Source organism: Toxotes jaculatrix, chromosome 11 (genome assembly GCF_017976425.1).
Source record: "Toxotes jaculatrix isolate fToxJac2 chromosome 11, fToxJac2.pri, whole genome shotgun sequence".
NCBI classification, from domain to species: Eukaryota; Metazoa; Chordata; class Actinopteri; family Toxotidae; genus Toxotes; species Toxotes jaculatrix.
This window is the reverse complement of record NC_054404.1, coordinates 15827232-15844681: the sequence shown is the minus strand read 5'-3', so window position 1 is coordinate 15844681 and position 17450 is coordinate 15827232. Positions and strand designations below refer to the sequence as shown.

The window sequence follows — 17450 nt, the reverse complement described above, 5'->3', positions numbered from 1 at the left end:
AAACAGTATCACTGTGGTACAAAATGCTTCATTTATCTATTTACATGTAAAACCTTGATTGCGTTCTCATTTACACTATAAACAATGTTTAAAATTTTCAGCTCATTCATGCTTAATATAAGCAGGTTTAAAAAAAAGATTTTTGGTCAGAAACATTAAAATATACTTTTTCCTGCTATGGTGAATAAAATCATCTGATGAACTTGAGGGAAAATCAACCAAAAAATAAAATAAACATGAATTTTGTTGTTTTTACATTACTTTACAAAGTACACTTTTAAGGGGTTAGTTCAAGAACTCACAGTCACTGTTGGATTTTATTTGTACCAACTGAAAAGTGAAAAATTCTTGTTAAAATTCTTGTAGAAATCTTAGATTAATTCAAACCCACTGAAAACTACAACAGATAATTTCCTCTGAAATTTGTTTTGTAAAAAAACAAACAAAAACAACTATTTAATTTGGGGTTGATTATTCCTTTAAGTCACATCAGATTAAAGATCCTGCAGATGACATTTCATGGTCATCTCTATTCTAAACTTGCCGAGACACTTCAATCAGAGGGACGGAGGTGTAACAGGAGTCCAGGCTGAAGGTAATCGCCCGTGTGGAGAGCTGTCGTACTGAGCTGTGTCATGCACTTCTGTGGCTGTGCCGCTATCATACATGGGAGAGCCAGAGGAGGGCACTGTGACTGAGTGAGACAGGCCTGGGTAGTGGCTGCTGGACCCTCGAAGGAACTGGGAGCTCAGGCTGTTGTTTATTCCGCCATTCTGGGACACGGGAGTCAGGGGTGAGTTACCCACAGGCCACAGGCTGGTGTACTGACTGTGCAGAGAAAAAAGACACAAAACATCATACTCATCTGTCTTACTATATCTGTCTATCAGATATATTTACAAGTTACAGTATTTTATATAGAGAATGTTAAGACATTGTTTAAATAAACAAGTTGAAAACAGAAATATCTGTGGAGAGATGGACACGACTTGCTCATAAGATCAAAAGGATTTTCTAACATATTTGTTCTTCTTTATGTTTCTGAGCAGATGCAAATACAAAGTAAACAAAGAGAAACTACACAAACCTAGAACTGGTACCAGAGGAGGAATTGTGGGCCATGGGCATCATGCTGGAGTGAGTTGGCATCTGCAGACTGGACCAGTTATCGTGGCTTGAGAGCATCGACAGACAGGCTGAAGAGTTATCGGAGTAACCAGCTATAAAAAGAAGTGCAAGGGTTTAAGAGGTGCTCTAGTGGTTTCAAATATATTTGTCAAAAATCAAATCTTGTATCACTAAACCTGTTGTTTTCACAGTTTGATTCAGGACTTGTCCTTCTGATATCGCTTTGACAGTTAAAGGTGTGAATCTTCTGCCCATACATTCCCCGTCTGAAACCCAGCCATTTACAGCTCTGTGGCTCCACTCACACAAAAGCCAGAGGAATGCAAAACATTCCTCGCTCAACAACATTTGTTTGAGTGACTTGTTAAGAGCCGGGGAGGAAGTGGTGTAATTCTTGGATGCATGAAGGTGAAAGGTGGAGGAGGGCACTCACTGGGCGAGCTGGTCCGATGGGTGTATGGGCTGGCGTAGGGGGCAGAGCGGTGGTTCCTCAGGGTGGAATAGCGCTCGCAGCCCTGGGATGGTGAGAGGGAGAGGGGACTCCCAAACTGGCTGTGAGGACTGGCAGGAGGGCAGAGGGAGCCTGTGCCAGGAATAAACCAGCCACCTACTGGCTCCACAGAACAGAACAGACATGACGGAACCATCTGAGCACCATATAATTTATCAATCTGAGATGAAACTGGACAAATTAGAAATAAATACCAGTGAATACTTACACTGAGAGTAAGTTGATTGTTGATTTTCACTGGCATCTTCTCTGATGTCTTTGTTATCACTTCTGCAAGAATAACAGATCATTAGTTTCTACTTCCCACCAACTCTTTCACTTACTGTTCACTGAACTTTTTTCACATCTTGAAGACATCAGTTAAATGATCTTGTGCAATAAAACTTTACATACCTCTCCTTTGCATCTAGGAAGGCCTTGGCAAAAGGGTTGTACTTTATTTTAAGAGCAGTTATCTAAAACCCAAACATAAAGAAAAACTGTGTTTTGGTATCAGTAAAATTACAGAAGACAAACCAAAGGCGTGCGTAAATCCCGTGCGTACATTACGCACAGATATTACGCGCATCCAAGACATATTATTCTTTCAATAATTTTCAGTAATATTGTTTTTTAAAGAGTGTGTTATTACAAACACATATATTGTTGCAAACCTCTTCGTTTTGGTATGCGGTTACTGCAATGAACTGTGTCTCTGGGAAAGAGTGGCTGGTGATCATCCTCCTCGGGCCTCCTACGCGCACTATATGGATGCGTGGCTCGTACTTGTGTAAGGAATTTAACATTATCTGAAAAACAGCACATCAGCACAAAGATGGTCATTTAATGTTCAGTTATAATTTTTATGTGAATTTTGTTTTAAAATTATAACATGGATTAACTTGAAAAATACGCGGAGGTTAGGTTTAGTTGGTTTTTTTTTTTTTTTCTTAAAAAAACAAAAAACAAAAACAAAGCACAGCATCGATCATCTTGTCGTCTACTTACCTGACCTCCACCGTTGAGTTTATTGGTGAGTTTGACTTTACTAAAAGAGACCGGGGCTTTCATCCAGTGCGCTCCAAAGTTTGGAGAGTCCGGATGGATGTAAACACAGCTGGGAGTCTGAGGCTCAGGCTTCCCTCCGGGGACCCACTCCCCGTTCACATATTTCCACCTGTGGTTGTCCGCAGATACAAAGTCCAGCAAAAAGGAGTACATGGCGTTCGGGTCCAATCCAGACACGTTCACTTTCAGCACTGGAAACATGCGCCTTGATGAAAAGAATAGTAAAAATTACATTTATTAGCTTTAAAAGTGCGATGTTTAATCTCTTTAAACATGAAATACTCTCTATGCACAGTTATGCTCACCTGCCATTCTTTGTAACTATCATTTCATTTGTAAGATCCTTAAATTTCTGCCAAAGCTCGCTCTCATCCAGGGAGACTTTCAGTTCCCTCTCCGTGGGGTCGCCCTTCTCGCTGCCTGCCTGCAGCTCACTCTCTACCGCACTGAGGAGGTGATCCACCCGGTACTGACCGGCCTTCCCGGGGCACTCGCCAGCGCCTGCAGCCATCCTGTCCAACAGCTCCAGGGCTAAACAGTTGTAATCACAGGGCTTGTTGACAAAATTAAATCTGCACCAGAAACTCGTTCTTCTTCTTATGTCCCCACTATACCAACTTTTATCTCAGGACGCTGAACGTCATGGACAGCTCCCACATATATAGGCTGGAGAGAAGCTCCATCTCAGGAGGGTGTTTGGAGGAGACATGGTTGGCTCATCTGCTCTTTGATCTTTGCGGGTTTGCCACTGATTGGTTGGGAGAGACCATATCATTGAGGTCCACAGGATGACAGCGTTTTGAATGAAGCAGTTGAGCCAACTTTATTACATCGACCTGTAAACATTGACACTTAGATCAAAGCCACACCTGCAGAAACTCAACCACTGTAGGCTGAATGGCCATGGTTGGTCTTCAGTCCCACAAGGCTTAGATTTTAGATTTGTCTCTAATGTAGCTTTAACTAACTTATTTATCTTCCAGCTCCATTGTTCAAAAATGATTGCAAACACACTGGCTGACATGTGGCTTCCTTAAGATGAACACAAGTCGATCAGCATACACTGTCCTGCTGCTGTAAATACTCACTAACATGTTAATCCACAGCTAAAAATAGTCATCAACAATTAAACTATTAACTTCTGTTAGTATAAGGTTTGCTAAAAACTACAATGCCCAGCTATTTAAGGAAAATGTTAGAGCCCTTTTAAAAAAATGAAACTATAAATTTGTTACCCTTTTTTTTAAGGTTTTATGTCTTCAGTAGAAACCAGTTGGGTTGTGTCTTCATAGGGTAACAAAGTCAGAATTAACTAACAGCTATTTAAGTGTCACTATGTGGAACACACAATCATCAGGTATCAGCTCTTATTAGAGTTTAAATGTTGTTAAATTATCACTTTTTTTTTTTCAGGAAACATGCACATGTATTATTGTACATATATCTTAAACCAAATGATGATTAAACCATAATAAAATATTGTATTGTTGTAATTTAAGCATATGACTGTATAAAAGTATATACTATGAGTTAACCAATGTGGCATGGACAAAACACTGCACACATTCATTGTAAAGAGGTGCTATGGTGGTGACATCTTCAGTGATCTGTGTTTTCTGTGTAGTTTCTCCATAGTTTAAAGTCACGGTCAATAACCTGAAGAGAAAACAGAATTTTAAAAAAAACATGTAGAAAATCAACACAAATTTTCCAGAAATGTCGTCAGTTTGATAAATAATTTGTACCCGTATGTGCTTTTGTTGACACACATCTTCAATGGATAAGGGATCAGGTGTTTTACAGCAGCACACTGCTGTCTCTAAAACCAGAGTCTCAAAACATGGGTGGCTGCCAAGAAAACACACACTCGTGAAGCACACCAAGTGACAATCAGTCTATTGCCTCCAACAAACAAATAAAAAAATTAAAACATAAGGTTTTGCATATTTGTTTTCATGCACCTGGCCGAGGTCATTCTGCTCAGCTGTTGGGGACATGAAGGTCGGTCATTTTGGACACTTGTTGGCTGTTTCGGGGAGCTGAGAGGTGGCTGGTTGGTTTGACTTGTCTTCCCTTGCTTGGAGTTAATGCTTGGAAGCACCTATGGAAGAACAAGAATGGAATAACATATCAACTGATTCATATCCTGACATGTAGAGCAGCAGTGTAACACTCACAAATAATAATGGTATGTTGACCTGTTGCCATGGTGGCTTCAAAAAAAAATAAAAAAAAACAAGTGTTCAAGGCGGATAGTGTGTGACAGCTACGTGTTACCTTCCATAGAGCTCTGTGGCGTTGTGTTGTGTTGTGGCTGGTTTGTGTTACTAACCAAATCTTGGACGTCTCGCTCCTCCTGCCAGCACAGCAAGTCTGTCTCTCTGTCCAACAGTCTGGACCAGAGTTCACAGCAAGCAGAGAAAAACAAACCCCTCTCAGTTTAAAGAGCAGTTAAAAGACTCCTTGAATACTCTTCTGATCTTCTGCCTCCTTATTGGACCTGAATGTTACTTAAAAACCAAACTTGAGCTCATAGAGAAAACGCTCAATGTCAAAGCATCATTTCCTTCATGTTTTTGTCTGTTTGCTGAATTACCAACCTCTGAGAGAAAGCCATGTTGGTTAAGCAAAGATGATGCATTTGTCTGAGCCGTCTCAAGTAGATCTCTGCTTTCCTGCTCTTCTCAGGAATCTCAGGAATTATCTGGTTTCAGAAAGTAAGAAATATGAGCATTTTCCTCAGCTGCCCTGTGCTGGGCTACCACAAACTGTAGCTAAAAAAGAGCCAACATTAATGGCTGACCTACCAAATCGGGCATCTTGCTTTGGAAGTTCCTCATTATGTTCGGCTGTAGTGTTGCAAACGTGGGGACTTTCATCTATGGGTGGCACATATTACATTCATTTATCATTTCCTTGTACATTAATCATTAAGTAATTTAAAAAGAGACTTCCCCTGCCTTCTGTATGAGCTGAGATAATCATGGTGTAAAAGTCAGAGGTGTCATAGCCAGTGTTATTTCCCACAGTCCTAGTGTCCCATTTGGCGCCTTTCTCTCCTCCTCCAACACCCCACCCAGCGCTAACTGTCACACTTGGCCACTTCCTGATGTGAGACTGCAGCACTGTGACTTAATGTTATTGCTCTATATGGTACTGTGGATCTCCCAGCCCATTCCCCCTAAACTCAAAGGATAAAATGCAGGTGCAAGTCAAATAAACACATTCAACCGTGTATTCACTAGGAATCTTTTAAAAGCTTAAAGGTTTTTTTTTTTTTTTTTTTTTACGTTTAGCCCATTTTCTACAAATTACTTTACTTTCCTGCTAAACTTTTTTTATAACACATTGTGTAATGTATTTTAGAAAATCAACTTTATGAGAGACAAGCTTGCTGAAGTTATGATGTTACTGTTCCTCTGCACTTTCTACATTTTTGCATGATAAAGCTGTTTATGAGTGTTGATTGATTTGAAATCTCTAAGCAACAAAGCTACAGTAGGTACATATATGTTTTCATTCTGATTTATTATTACCTAAGACAAACTGATGAAAATGAAATAGATTGAAGCCATGTGGCAACTTTCAAGTTGTGAAAAACACATTGAAATATCTAAAGCACTTTGGAAAACAGTTGGCAGTGATATATACTATACATAATTTGTACCAAATGGGCTAAAAGATGCAGAAATACCAGTATTAGAATTTGTTCTCATTAGCCAATGACATAAATAAAAAAAACACGACAATCCAATGTACTGAAATATGACCTAAAATTACCTTAGAGTTGAGCTGACACTTTCCTGATGCTGTTTTATAAGGATTAAAAGGAAGGTTTGCAGAGAAATGAACTGTATCCCTCCATGTTAATGTTAGTGAGCAGACATGTGGCTTAACACACAAGAACTGATCATTTTGATTGTTACAACACTTTAAATTTATTCTTTGAATGATTAAGTGAAGGAGGAGCCTGTCTCAGGATCGCTCACATAATCAAAAGTTAAATGAATTATAACATAGGAAAAACAAAAATACCTTACTTGTCAGAATTATATAACAAGCTCGGTGCATGTATTATGAAAGTAAGGTGGGCTGTGATCCTCTAACTTCACCACAGTTCCCACACATGGTGCCTCACAAACACTCAGAGCCCGAACCTTGGATCGACACCCCAAGGATGTCAATAGTTCTGACAGGCCTCTCGGGTAGCGGTGGATCTGAGACGTCAACACAAAGCTGCGTTGAGTCATGCTTTGACCAGTCCTGTCTGACCACTGTTTGCCTTCCCCTGCTCTCCTTCCATCCAGGCTCATCCTCTGTTTGCTCAGGCCCAATGTGACACAGAGGTGAGAGAAAAATGAGTCCTGCATGCTTGTCCGTATGTGCTCATCTCAGCACCTGAGCATAACCTCATCTCAAGTGCTCCCACCTTTCTCCTTTTCCCTTTACCAGCTTATTCCCTGATCACTACCATTACTGTAAAGATTCAGAATAATTCTCCGTATGCCTTCATCATCTTTTAATATTCCAGTCCAGTTTATGATAAAATGAGCTAACCGGCAGTTGGTGGAAGCTTCATATTTACTGCACAGAGTTGAGAGAATGGCATCAATCTTCTCATCTGGCTTTCAGCAAGAAAAATAATAAATAATATGTATATTTCCCACAATGTATTGATGTATTGAATATAAATTATGAATCCCACAGTAACACATATCACTGCAGCGTGTATTCTTATCAGGGTGGGCTTATGCGTGTTGGTCTGAGGAGGCAGTTGTGTGCTCCAGGTGTGTTTGCCTCTTACTGCCCTTGTTAAGTGGGATAACTGCCCCTGTGGTTTTAACACTAACCTTGGGAAACATTTGCTCAATTGAATCCTTCTCCTGGCTGCCACTGAAGATCAGCTCTGCCGAACTCTCCCCTGAACCAGACCCTTGCTCTAATAACCTACACACACACACACACACACACACAAACACAAACACACACACACACAAATTTGAAATGAATCAGTTTTAAAGCTGTAAGAACAAAAGGTCTGCAGGAAATCATACTTTAACACAACTGATGATGACTGAAGAAAACTGAGTCAACCCTTCACAAATGTGCAACAACATCTTTATCAGCTTTCTTGCTGCTGTGATGTGTGACCTGTGCACAAAATGTCGGCTTGTTAATATATTCCTAATGGTGTGCTACTTCTCAAGAGTAGCCATAGTGTGGTGCCGCTCACACCCGATAACACTGCGCACTCGGGTGACAACACACTTTGTCTGCTGGGTGCAAACTGGCTCTGGGGAGGACTCCTGAGCAAGGCAGCGTTTACTCACAGGACAGTGCAGCAGGTAACAGATCTATACAAACCCCACGAGCTGCACAGGATGCAGGTGCAGGAATGAGGATGTGGACATGTGCGCTCATATATGTATAGTATCAGTGCTGACATATTGACTGGTGACACTGTTGTCAATGACTCATTAAAAATGTTGCCTAGCACTATCCTACAAAATAAGAGGCAGCTGGACTAGCCCTAGCTCATTTACATTTTCCACTCATTGAGATCAATTTATAGTAATGGACATGGTATGTACTGGTCAATCTAATTTTGCAGATCTGTACTGCGTACTTGTGAAATTCAACATGCTGAAGAGACCATGACCAGATGGCCACAGAGATAGCAAATTACTGCCTCAACTGTCCAATAAATCAAAGCAGCTAATAATAAACATATAAATAGACACAAAGCGGGACAGATTGGATGAATTGGCTCACCACTTAAAAAAATAATCAAGCTCTTTGTTGACTCTGTATTTTGGCTCCAGCTCTAATTGCTTTTATTTTGAGTATTTCTCATGGATGAGGGGAATGTGCCTATGGCACAGGCGGGGTGGGGGCGCAGGGGGATGCTGCTGTCTCGCCATGTTTGTCTGTGGAGCGGTGAGATTTCACACTGATGGAAGACTTGTCAGCGCAGGCCTTCACTCGCCTTCTTACCAAGCTCCTAATGTCCCCAAGCCAATGTGCTGTTTCACAGTGGCAGCCTCGTACTAACATCATACATGCTCCTTCTAAACAGAGTTCAGCCCTAATTAACAACAGTATAACACTGTTCTGTTACACTTTCACAACATGAAAACACAAAGGACTCTGAGGGTGATATGAACAGGTGGAAACATTTAAAATGGATCTGAAAAACATGGGTCGGAGATTAATTACGTTAAAAGCAAAAACAGTGGAATAATGTGTTACGTTATAACACATAACAACAATATTTCTACGATATAGAAAAACAAGTCTTCTTGTGTAAAATATACTTAAATCAATGCTCTAAGTGCTTTCAAGGTCTTATAGGATCCTCAACTATACAGGTTAAATTTTGAAAAGGAAGTTTGTGTGCGTTCACTTCTGAAATTTAGAATTTAGCATTTGAGACATATAAAATTGTTGAAATATTGGAACAGTTGAAGTGGCATTTGAAATGGCATTACTGAAAGTTGAAATAGCAGTTAAAATAAAAAGTGTCAGTTGATATTAAGTGAAAAATTAAGTTAGAAGTGCAAGCTAAAGTGTAGTGTACTTAAATTGTTTTTATCTTTATAACAGGGAGAGCACGTATCTAACTAATGACGAGTGGAACTCAAATACAATTCAAAGTCTAACAGGCTCTCAGATTATCTCTGCCACTTTGGGTAAATGGAGCATTGTTTGCCTGAAAGCTCATAAAGCGTTAACAGAGAAGAAACTCTCCAAACATTTCCACATCTGCTCGCAGTGCCGGCATGAAGTGACACCACTGGCCCAATTGCTATATCTCTTTTGTTGTGGACATAATTATGACATTTCCCCCTGGATGATGTTTGCAAGAGTTAGAGCGTCTGTCCGAGGAGGTGAGTCCCCACAACGTAGGGGTCAGATTGTGTTTGGTCATCTCACTTCTACGTGAGTAATCAGCGCTCTCTTGCAGGAGGGTCCATGCTAAACAAGCCTCCAGTGGAGTCTGTGTTTGTTCTTGAGGGTAGTGCAAACAAGGATCCAGGGTGCCTCACAGTTTTAGACCAGAGGCCTCTGCAGCTGAGTACCACCTTACTGCCGGCTCTGTCTTTGGTCCTCAGATATAGTGAATACACTATAAGCTACCTGACAAACATGTTGGTGTCAGAAGAAGATTTTAGGCTCCTCTAATCCGAGAACTTGATAATTATGATCATCAATAATCATTATGAAATGATGATTATTTGAAATTTGTTTGGCTGAAATAATTCTGTAGTGCTACTTAATAAAAGTACCCACTGAAATATGATGTTCAGGAGGAAAAAGGGCTGCTTGTTGATGGTGATCAATAAGTAATCTCATTAAACCAAACACAGACTTATTGGAGCTTAGGTAGCTACAACCTGGAATGACAAACACCATCCTCGCGTCCTCTTTCTTCAGCAGTGCAGGGATGTTTTTCTGATGCCTTGTACCAATACCTCAAATTGGCTGCAGACCTGCTTTCCAGCACTGTTAACATGAGATCAACATACGTAAATAGTCACATGTACTGTTTTTCCACATATTGTAGATTTAAGAAGAATAAAACCAGTAGGATTCTGTTTGGATCTGAAACTTAACTCTTTTTCTTGACATCCTGCAGACTTCTCTGCAGCTGGGATGGCTGACCGTTGTACTTGATGTACCCATGAAAGTCCTCCAAGTCATGGTGGGTTTTCAGGAGTCCACGCTCAGTTAACTGCTTCTGGAGGTCAAAGATCTCAGCATAGAGACACAGTGACAGAAGACTTTGATGGTGTGGAAACATAAATCAAAAGTCATGTGTCATATCAGTTTCGGTGTAATCATACTTTCAGTATTGGGACAAGACCTACCAGGTAGTAACTGGTTTTGGGGAGGGACTTCAGGTATGAGTCATTGTGCTGCAGCTTGGAGAAAGCCAACTTCTTTTGTGTCTGAGCAAAGAAGAAAAGAGAAAGAGACAGACAGACAGTCAGAGACGGGAAATGTGGGAATAGAGATTTAAAGTGAGCCTCCCTTGTTTCAGGGGCTGGGAAACAGAGCACACAGAACAAATGAGAAGTAAACACGCAGCCACAGGAAGCCATTCAACTGCAGCAAGGACCAATTAGGCCCCAGCAGGTGTCCTTGCCTCTGCCTGCTTTGGTCCTGCCTCACCTCCATGCCTGCAACTCTCAATCTGAGCTGAGGAAACAACGGGTAGTTTCATTTGCTCAGCAATGTGAAGCAAAGGATTCCTACTAGAGGGCCTCTAAAGTCCTTTATTGTGCTTTCTTTATCCCCCCACCCCAAGTGCAAGTCATTAGAGAGGACAATTACATCCTCCTGAAGAAGCTACGGCTTTTACAGGAGGGGAAGATAAGACAGGATCTCTCTCATGTCAGACCCCCTCCATGCAGGCGCTCTCTGAAGCTTATTGCTCTTTTCACACCCAGTCAGAACAGAGACAAGGCAGTCAAAATCAAAGTCAATCACAGCGGAAGGAGAAAATATAAAAAAAAGAAAAAAGAATGTGTGAAGGCAAAAAAAAAGTCCATAAAATTTTTGAATCTTTGAAGCACCATTAACAACACCAGTGAAATTGAAATTTTGTGGTTTGAAGTCCAGGGGGTATTTTCAAGTGGTGCAAGTTCCAAAACATAATTTTAAGTATTTATAGCAATGAAAAAACTGGGCCTGCGATTGCTGACCTCTGATGTAGAGTGTGTCAGGGAGGAAAACATTCAAGACTGGATAACCAACCAGTCTCCAATGCATTTCATGTCAGATTGGCTTTTGTATTTTAGTTGATTGCATATTTGTTATAAATGTTACAAATTTGCATGTACAGTATCAGCTGTCTTGTCCTGCATTATTCCCTGTGTCTTTTAAGGGGGCCTTGTGTCAAAGTCTAGTTTTAGAACTCATTATTATAGCAGTTTTAATTGGTACTCATGTAGTTCACATTTTTAAATAAACTTGTTTAATGAAATTAAACATTACCACATATTAATTTAGACAGTGACAGTTCTGTAAGTATAAACTCAAATGACACATGGTCCTAAAGCAGTCATTTTTTTTTTAAAATCATGATGGTGTGATAACTCTCTGTGGAGACTCTCTCTGGACTCCACAGAAAAAATAATATTACTACAAAGAAAAAGTTTCCTTTCACTTCAAACCATTAAATGTGAATGTGAGGTAGGTTACAACCTCTACAAAACACGCACAAGACATAAAATGTTTTCTCAACATTCAGATTTAATGATTTACCTGCTTAGTCACGTTGTCTGACTTTGCCCTGGCTGTCTCGTCTCTCTGCTGTATCAGTAACCTCTGTGAGTGGACCTTGTCTTTGAGCAGAGCAGCATAGCGGCAGTAGAGAGCGTCTCTGAGACGGTGCATGTTCCTGTAGGCCTCTAGATGGCGCTTGAGGATAAACAGAGAAAATAAAGGCTGCCAACTGAAGGGAAAAGAGCTAAAAGGAAGAAACACTTGAGTGTGGAGGCAGAGGGCAATGTGTCAGTACTGACTGCAGGTAAAGATGTGATGAAATTATTGATCACTGTGAGGCATTGATCAAAGAACATTGTCCTTGTGATTATCAAGTGTCGTCAACATTATAGCAGGAGCAAAATATTTATCAACCTGCTCCAGCTGAGCCTGACGCCGAGCCTTGGCCTCTTGGTCTGGATCTGGGCTGCTGTCTCGCACAGCCTTCCTCCTCCAGGGCTCCACTTTGACTCTATCCCCTGCCTATCAACAGTTAAAAAAAAAACAAAACATTAAAGATTCTGTGGCAGTGAATCAGTAAGCCTGCCTGAAGATTAAAAAAAGAATGCACTTTTGGAAATCCCTCTCGTCTGCCAAGAGCATCCTCCCACACAGCAGCCTGACATTGTGTTCTTGCAATGCCCAGCCAAAAAAAAAAAAAAAGCCCAAATTCTACTCCTACAAATCCCTCACCTTTTTTCCTGATGTTCCTGAAAATAAATTTATAAAGGCCCTAAGCCTATATTGGGCAACCGTGTTTTTAATCTTAAATTAGTGTGTTCAATCCTGATGAAGAATCACACCCGACAGATGTTGCAGAGGGAACTTTTAGGGGCAGATTTCACTACTACGTCTAGAGGCAAAATGTTGACTTGCCCCAGCAAAGACTACTAAGAGTATAAAGAGAAAATATAAGATGAAAAGGAATGCAAAATATGAAGCATGTTATGAAAAGAAAAGAAAGATTAATGGGGTTAACAGCATGCATAGCCACGCAGATTATCCTCACAGAAAAATGTGGAGCTCCATGCTTACTTCTATAACCCTCAAATGAAGAATAAAACATGCTTGAGCATGTTAAGGGAGGACTGTACTCTCTGATCTGAGTCTTCCTGTCAGGGTCACCCTGTCCCTGGGAAATGTCTCATTCTTAACAAGGCTGCCACTGAATGGCCGCATTACTAAAGTTTATGGGCCAAGTCTGTTCAGGGAGTGTCTGCTTTGTCTTTTCTCACAAAAGCTGCTGGAGATGCAGAATTTATCAGTTCCGTTGCCACAGTAATACTGTCGCGGCGGAGCAGAAGGACCTGCAGTTCTTTGCTCTGGCTGCTGTGTGCAAAGTGTCAGTGACGGGCCGAAGGCAGCATCCATCAGCGCTTCCCTGCCACTATCAATCAGTTGAGGATAATGCAGCTGTCCTGCTGTACCCCGTCACACCTCTAGACATTGATCATGACACTGCAGTGAGGTGGACAGACGCCTTGCAGCCATTTCTTTTTTCACTCCTGTTCCAAAAACAGAAGATTAGATGGGAATGGCTAATTAGAGGCCTTAGACTCTGTAGGTGTAAACAGAAACAGTATGTGGCAGAGGATGAAAACATGGAGCTGAAAAGAGGGACCTACAGCACGGGTTGGAGCTAATAACTCCAAATGAAAAAGACCTTGAGGGGCGCTTTAGAGAAAGTGTTTCCACTTGTAACCAAGCCAACCGTTTCAACTGTCGCCAGCTCCTGCTTCTTTAAATTCTACTTTTCCTATTGAACACAAGTATAGGGGCTGCTTAGGACATAATAATGCAGTTCTGACCCCAGGACAGTCATGAATAGTTTGGCTTTAGGCCTAAATCAGACAGCAACGAATACCAGGGGGAGGCACATAAACAAGGCCGCAATTGAAATGACACAATAGACGAGGATTACACAACTTTCAGTCACCGAGCCAGTAGATAATATCATCACAAGAGACATGGAGAACCAAACGGGTCTTGGTACAAACTGTACTGCCTCAGCCATGATCTCAGTCCACCACATGCGACAATAAAACCACTTTGTGACTCTGAATAGGAACATCTATCCAGGACATGATGTTGTATGCTTTCAACTTGTTTGTTGACTCACATGACTTAAATGCGGAAAACCTGTAATGGCATACTGTCCCACAAAATTTACTGTTGTACTAGGACACATATCTGACACTTGACTTATTAATCTAGAGTTTATCTGTTCCTGGATAAAATCTCATTTGACAGGATAACAGTAGGACAAAATGTGGAACTCTCGGTGCTGATGAGTTGGTTATTTGAAATACCTTTCTGACACCAACAGGTAATAAGTGTGCATCCAAAACAGAGGGCAGAGAGCTTGACTGATGAAAGTCTTCACGCACAGATCTCATTGCAAATCCAATATGGACGCCTTTAAAGAGAACCGGCTTGTCTCACTGAAAGAGAATAATGTAGAAAAATGATCTGGCTTCAAATTCCAAAATAATATCAAACGACACTGTGACCTGAAGCTATAAGTAGAAGTATTTCTTTCAAAAATAGCTTACCAGTTGCTGGTGTGTGAGCTTTTCAAATGCACTATACTGTCTTCAACATTAACTCCTCTGTCCAAGTTGTAATTGGGCTTTAAAGTGAACAACACTCTGAGTAAAACTCTGGTTACCAAGTTACAGAGAACAATACAAAAGAGTTCAAGCTTATTGTGGGGAACCTCTGCACTGTACACACATTTAACTCTGTTTGTGACCCTGCATACAGGTTTCATTTGTGGCCAAGGGTTGCATGTGATTGCTGTTTCCTTCAAAGTTTCCCTTGAGCGGTTTAATGATCAATGCAATAAAATGGAGGTAGCTGAAGTAAAGCAACAAAGAAGACAGAGGTGTCTTTATGGCTCAGTTTCTCTACGTTTGGTTTATTGTATTGTGCTGAAAACAGTCGTTTGTTTCTGAGCCCTGAATTGGACCTGCTCTTTGTCCCTGAGTTGTACATGAAGTTCACTTCTGTTCATAGAATCAAAATATGTTCCTGTTTAGAACTGATGAAAACCACATGAATATGGAAATGTCAGGTTTACTTCAAAGTGGGAATATGTTCACTGCAAATCAAAGAATTCTGGCACTTTAGGTGAAAATATCGACCACATTTTGGAACCAACACTATCTCTTGTGGGTGCATACATTGTTTTGTTTGATATGACAAAAGAAAAGCAGACTGGAGGTAATTTGCTGAAGGGATCATGCACCTGGGCGCTACAGTAGGCTACAATGATCAACCCTGCTTAACAGGAAATCTAAGAAGCTTAGAACACTAATGCCCAAATGGCCTCAGGTAGCAACAGTGGCAACAAAGAGCCTTTAAAATAGTGTCTGGGAACAGGCCAGACATGTAAAAGAAATCTATAAGACTGCAAATAAGCATCATGTAAAAGAATCATTTAAGAGGCACAACACAAATCAGTCAAGAGTTAGAAGGGTCAGGGACACTTGTGTAATTAAAACAAAAAAACAAAAACAAAAACATTTTACTTCAAATGGCATAAAATCATCAGCAGAGAAAACGTTTGACAGTACAAATATTTAGTAAATATTAAATACTGTACATCACTAATAAATCCCTACAAAGGATATAACCCTCTTATTAGAGGAAAAATAAACAGTCCAGTTTGGTTTCAGCGGCAGGCGCATGTAAAGCCCTGTTGTTGACAGCGTATTGTTCTCCAACACAAAGGAACGGTTTCGCGTCCCTTTACGAAAACCCCTCTGCCAATCCACAGGCGCCCCACTGAAAACAAAAACCATGTGCAAAGGACAAGAATATTAAGGTATTAAATTCAAAAGTCAACAAAACAATTGAATAGGCGTTAAACTAAGCCTGACACGTCCCCGTGAACCATAAGAAGCACTGTTGGATGAGCCAGTCTGCAAAATAAGCTTTTGTTCCTAAGGGAATGTTGAATTTCCTCTTACTCCAATGCAATTTACTCTTCTATAATTATTTTTGTTGAATAAACGTCATTTTTTTAAGGTGGTGACATCCATTTTAGCAAATAATTAAGACAAATTGGCATTCCTTTGGAGACAAGTGGATAATGGTGTCCCCTCATTTACAAACGTTCAATTTACAAGACTCAAATTGAAGATGCCACTGCAGCAGGTCTACATGGGTGCACGTAATTTCGCGAGTCCATCATCGCTTCCAGGTAAGTTTGAAAATGAAATATCAAATGTCAGGTGTCAGCAGCCTTTAAGGTGCGGGAGGGCAGAAAGTTTGTCGACTTTCCCCAAAGCAGCGGCGTTTTCGACCCCTTTCAGCCACTCTTTACATTTCCTTACAACAGTCTCATCCACATCTCCATCCTCTTCTTCATACTCCACATCATCGTACTTGTATTGATCATTCAACAGAGATATTTTAACGATGGCGGTGATGTCCTGTTCGGCGCTTTCCACTTTGGCGACAGGAGCGCAGCCCTTGGACCCTCCGTGCGCCTTTTTGGAAGGAAAAACTCGCCTGTGCCGAAAGTCCGCCGAGGCGCAGCACTTCTGCTGCTTTGCCATCATCTGTTTTTCTAAATTACGTTTTTGAATGACAAGAATGGCTTCAGGAGTGAGACTCAGGGTAAACTGAATCTCCTTCTTTCCTTCGTCCTTGCCATGGAGCTGTCTGGTGGAGTCCATGGAGGTGGAGCGCCTGACTCCTTCGGATGAGTCCTGAGGTCTGGGCACCGTCAGCCAGGAGCACTTTCCCTGAGTCTCCTGACCGGCAGCCGGTTTCTGATCCGGGCTTTTACTCTTCTCTTGCTGAGCTTTTCGCCCCAAATTCCTTAAATTCGCCGAGGCCCAAGAAATAGACTGCTTCTCCTTCTCGGAACCCCCTTTCTCTCCGCCGGATTTGCTGGTGAGCTCAGTCTGAGGAGGCACTCCGTTGGCTTTCTTTTTCCCGAATAGTTCCCTGCCAGGAGAGGAGATCCGCTGGTGGAGGCTGATAGGCGGAAAAGGCATTTTGTGTGTCTGGAAGTGATCAGGATAAAAAAACGTGCAAGTATTCAAAGTGCAGACGAGGAAGCCCTGCGCAAAGCGACGAGCGGCGCTCTGTGGGCATCATCCAACAGCGAGGTGGAGGGGCGGCTGTAGTGCACCTGTTGTACACACTGACGGGAGTTCAACTGGTGCGCACACTCACAGTCTGGCTGCTTTATGATCGCGGTGGCAGGAAGGCGTGGTCAGGAGACGCACCAAACAAAGCCACGAAAGAGCTGTGGTGATGTCATTTCATCATTTCCAGTAACTTCCTCCAGCGATCAGCCACATCCACCTCATGTTCCCTTCCTATTTTCTCACAGCGCCGCTCTGCTTTTCCCCCCCGTCATTGGACCAGTTCACACACTCATACTCAAAAATTTGTCTCATAGATTATCAGCCTGAAAACCCTGGACTGTGGTATAGTGATTATATATAGATTTTGGACAAGTGGCCACAGGTGTTGGTTTATC

At 41.4% G+C, this 17450-nt stretch overlaps 3 protein-coding genes across 3 annotated transcripts; all 3 read right to left on the bottom strand.

Annotated features, from left to right (window-relative positions):
* Positions 1–557: 557 nt before the first annotated feature.
* On the bottom strand, positions 558–3197 carry tbxtb (T-box transcription factor Tb). Its single transcript, XM_041050144.1, has 8 exons — positions 2992–3197; positions 2627–2891; positions 2293–2427; positions 2033–2094; positions 1848–1909; positions 1562–1738; positions 1088–1220; positions 558–828 (listed from the first exon to the last, which is right to left on the bottom strand). The coding sequence occupies exons 1-8, from the start codon at positions 3195–3197 to the stop codon at positions 558–560; spliced, it is 1311 nt and encodes a 436-aa protein (XP_040906078.1).
* A 286-nt stretch (positions 3198–3483) lies between these two features.
* si:ch211-130h14.4 lies at positions 3484–13132 on the bottom strand. Its single transcript, XM_041050401.1, has 13 exons — positions 13079–13132; positions 12329–12436; positions 11954–12109; positions 10555–10635; positions 10301–10439; positions 10081–10189; positions 7537–7633; positions 5494–5565; positions 5287–5390; positions 5019–5079; positions 4648–4787; positions 4432–4534; positions 3484–4342 (listed from the first exon to the last, which is right to left on the bottom strand). The coding sequence occupies exons 1-13, from the start codon at positions 13130–13132 to the stop codon at positions 4286–4288; spliced, it is 1281 nt and encodes a 426-aa protein (XP_040906335.1). The 3' UTR covers positions 3484–4285.
* Positions 13133–14869: 1737 nt separating this feature from the next.
* On the bottom strand, positions 14870–17166 carry prr18 (proline rich 18). The gene has a single exon (XM_041050101.1). The coding sequence runs from the start codon at positions 16957–16959 to the stop codon at positions 16192–16194; it is 768 nt and encodes a 255-aa protein (XP_040906035.1). The 5' UTR covers positions 16960–17166; the 3' UTR covers positions 14870–16191.
* Positions 17167–17450: the final 284 nt, after the last annotated feature.

What these genes read in the sequence shown, in the direction of transcription:
- prr18 (XM_041050101.1), bottom strand. Translation starts at nt 16,959, where the DNA reads ATGCCTTTTCCGCCTATCAGCCTCCACCAGCGGATCTCCTCTCCTGGC.
- si:ch211-130h14.4 (XM_041050401.1), bottom strand. Translation starts at nt 13,132, where the DNA reads ATGCGGCCATTCAGTGGCAGCCTTGTTAAGAATGAGACATTTCCCAGG. An exon ending in GCAGGATGTCAAGAAAAAGA is followed by an intron (nt 10,190 to 10,300) that starts GTTAAGTTTCAG and finishes TCATGTTAACAG; the next exon opens with TGCTGGAAAGCAGGTCTGCA. An exon ending in AGCGAGACGTCCAAGATTTG is followed by an intron (nt 4,788 to 5,018) that starts GTTAGTAACACA and finishes GTTCTTCCATAG; the next exon opens with GTGCTTCCAAGCATTAACTC.
- tbxtb (XM_041050144.1), bottom strand. Translation starts at nt 3,197, where the DNA reads ATGGCTGCAGGCGCTGGCGAGTGCCCCGGGAAGGCCGGTCAGTACCGG. An exon ending in ATAGTTACAAAGAATGGCAG is followed by an intron (nt 2,892 to 2,991) that starts GTGAGCATAACT and finishes CTTTTCATCAAG; the next exon opens with GCGCATGTTTCCAGTGCTGA. An exon ending in CCATCGGACCAGCTCGCCCA is followed by an intron (nt 1,221 to 1,561) that starts GTGAGTGCCCTC and finishes TTCTTTTTATAG; the next exon opens with CTGGTTACTCCGATAACTCT.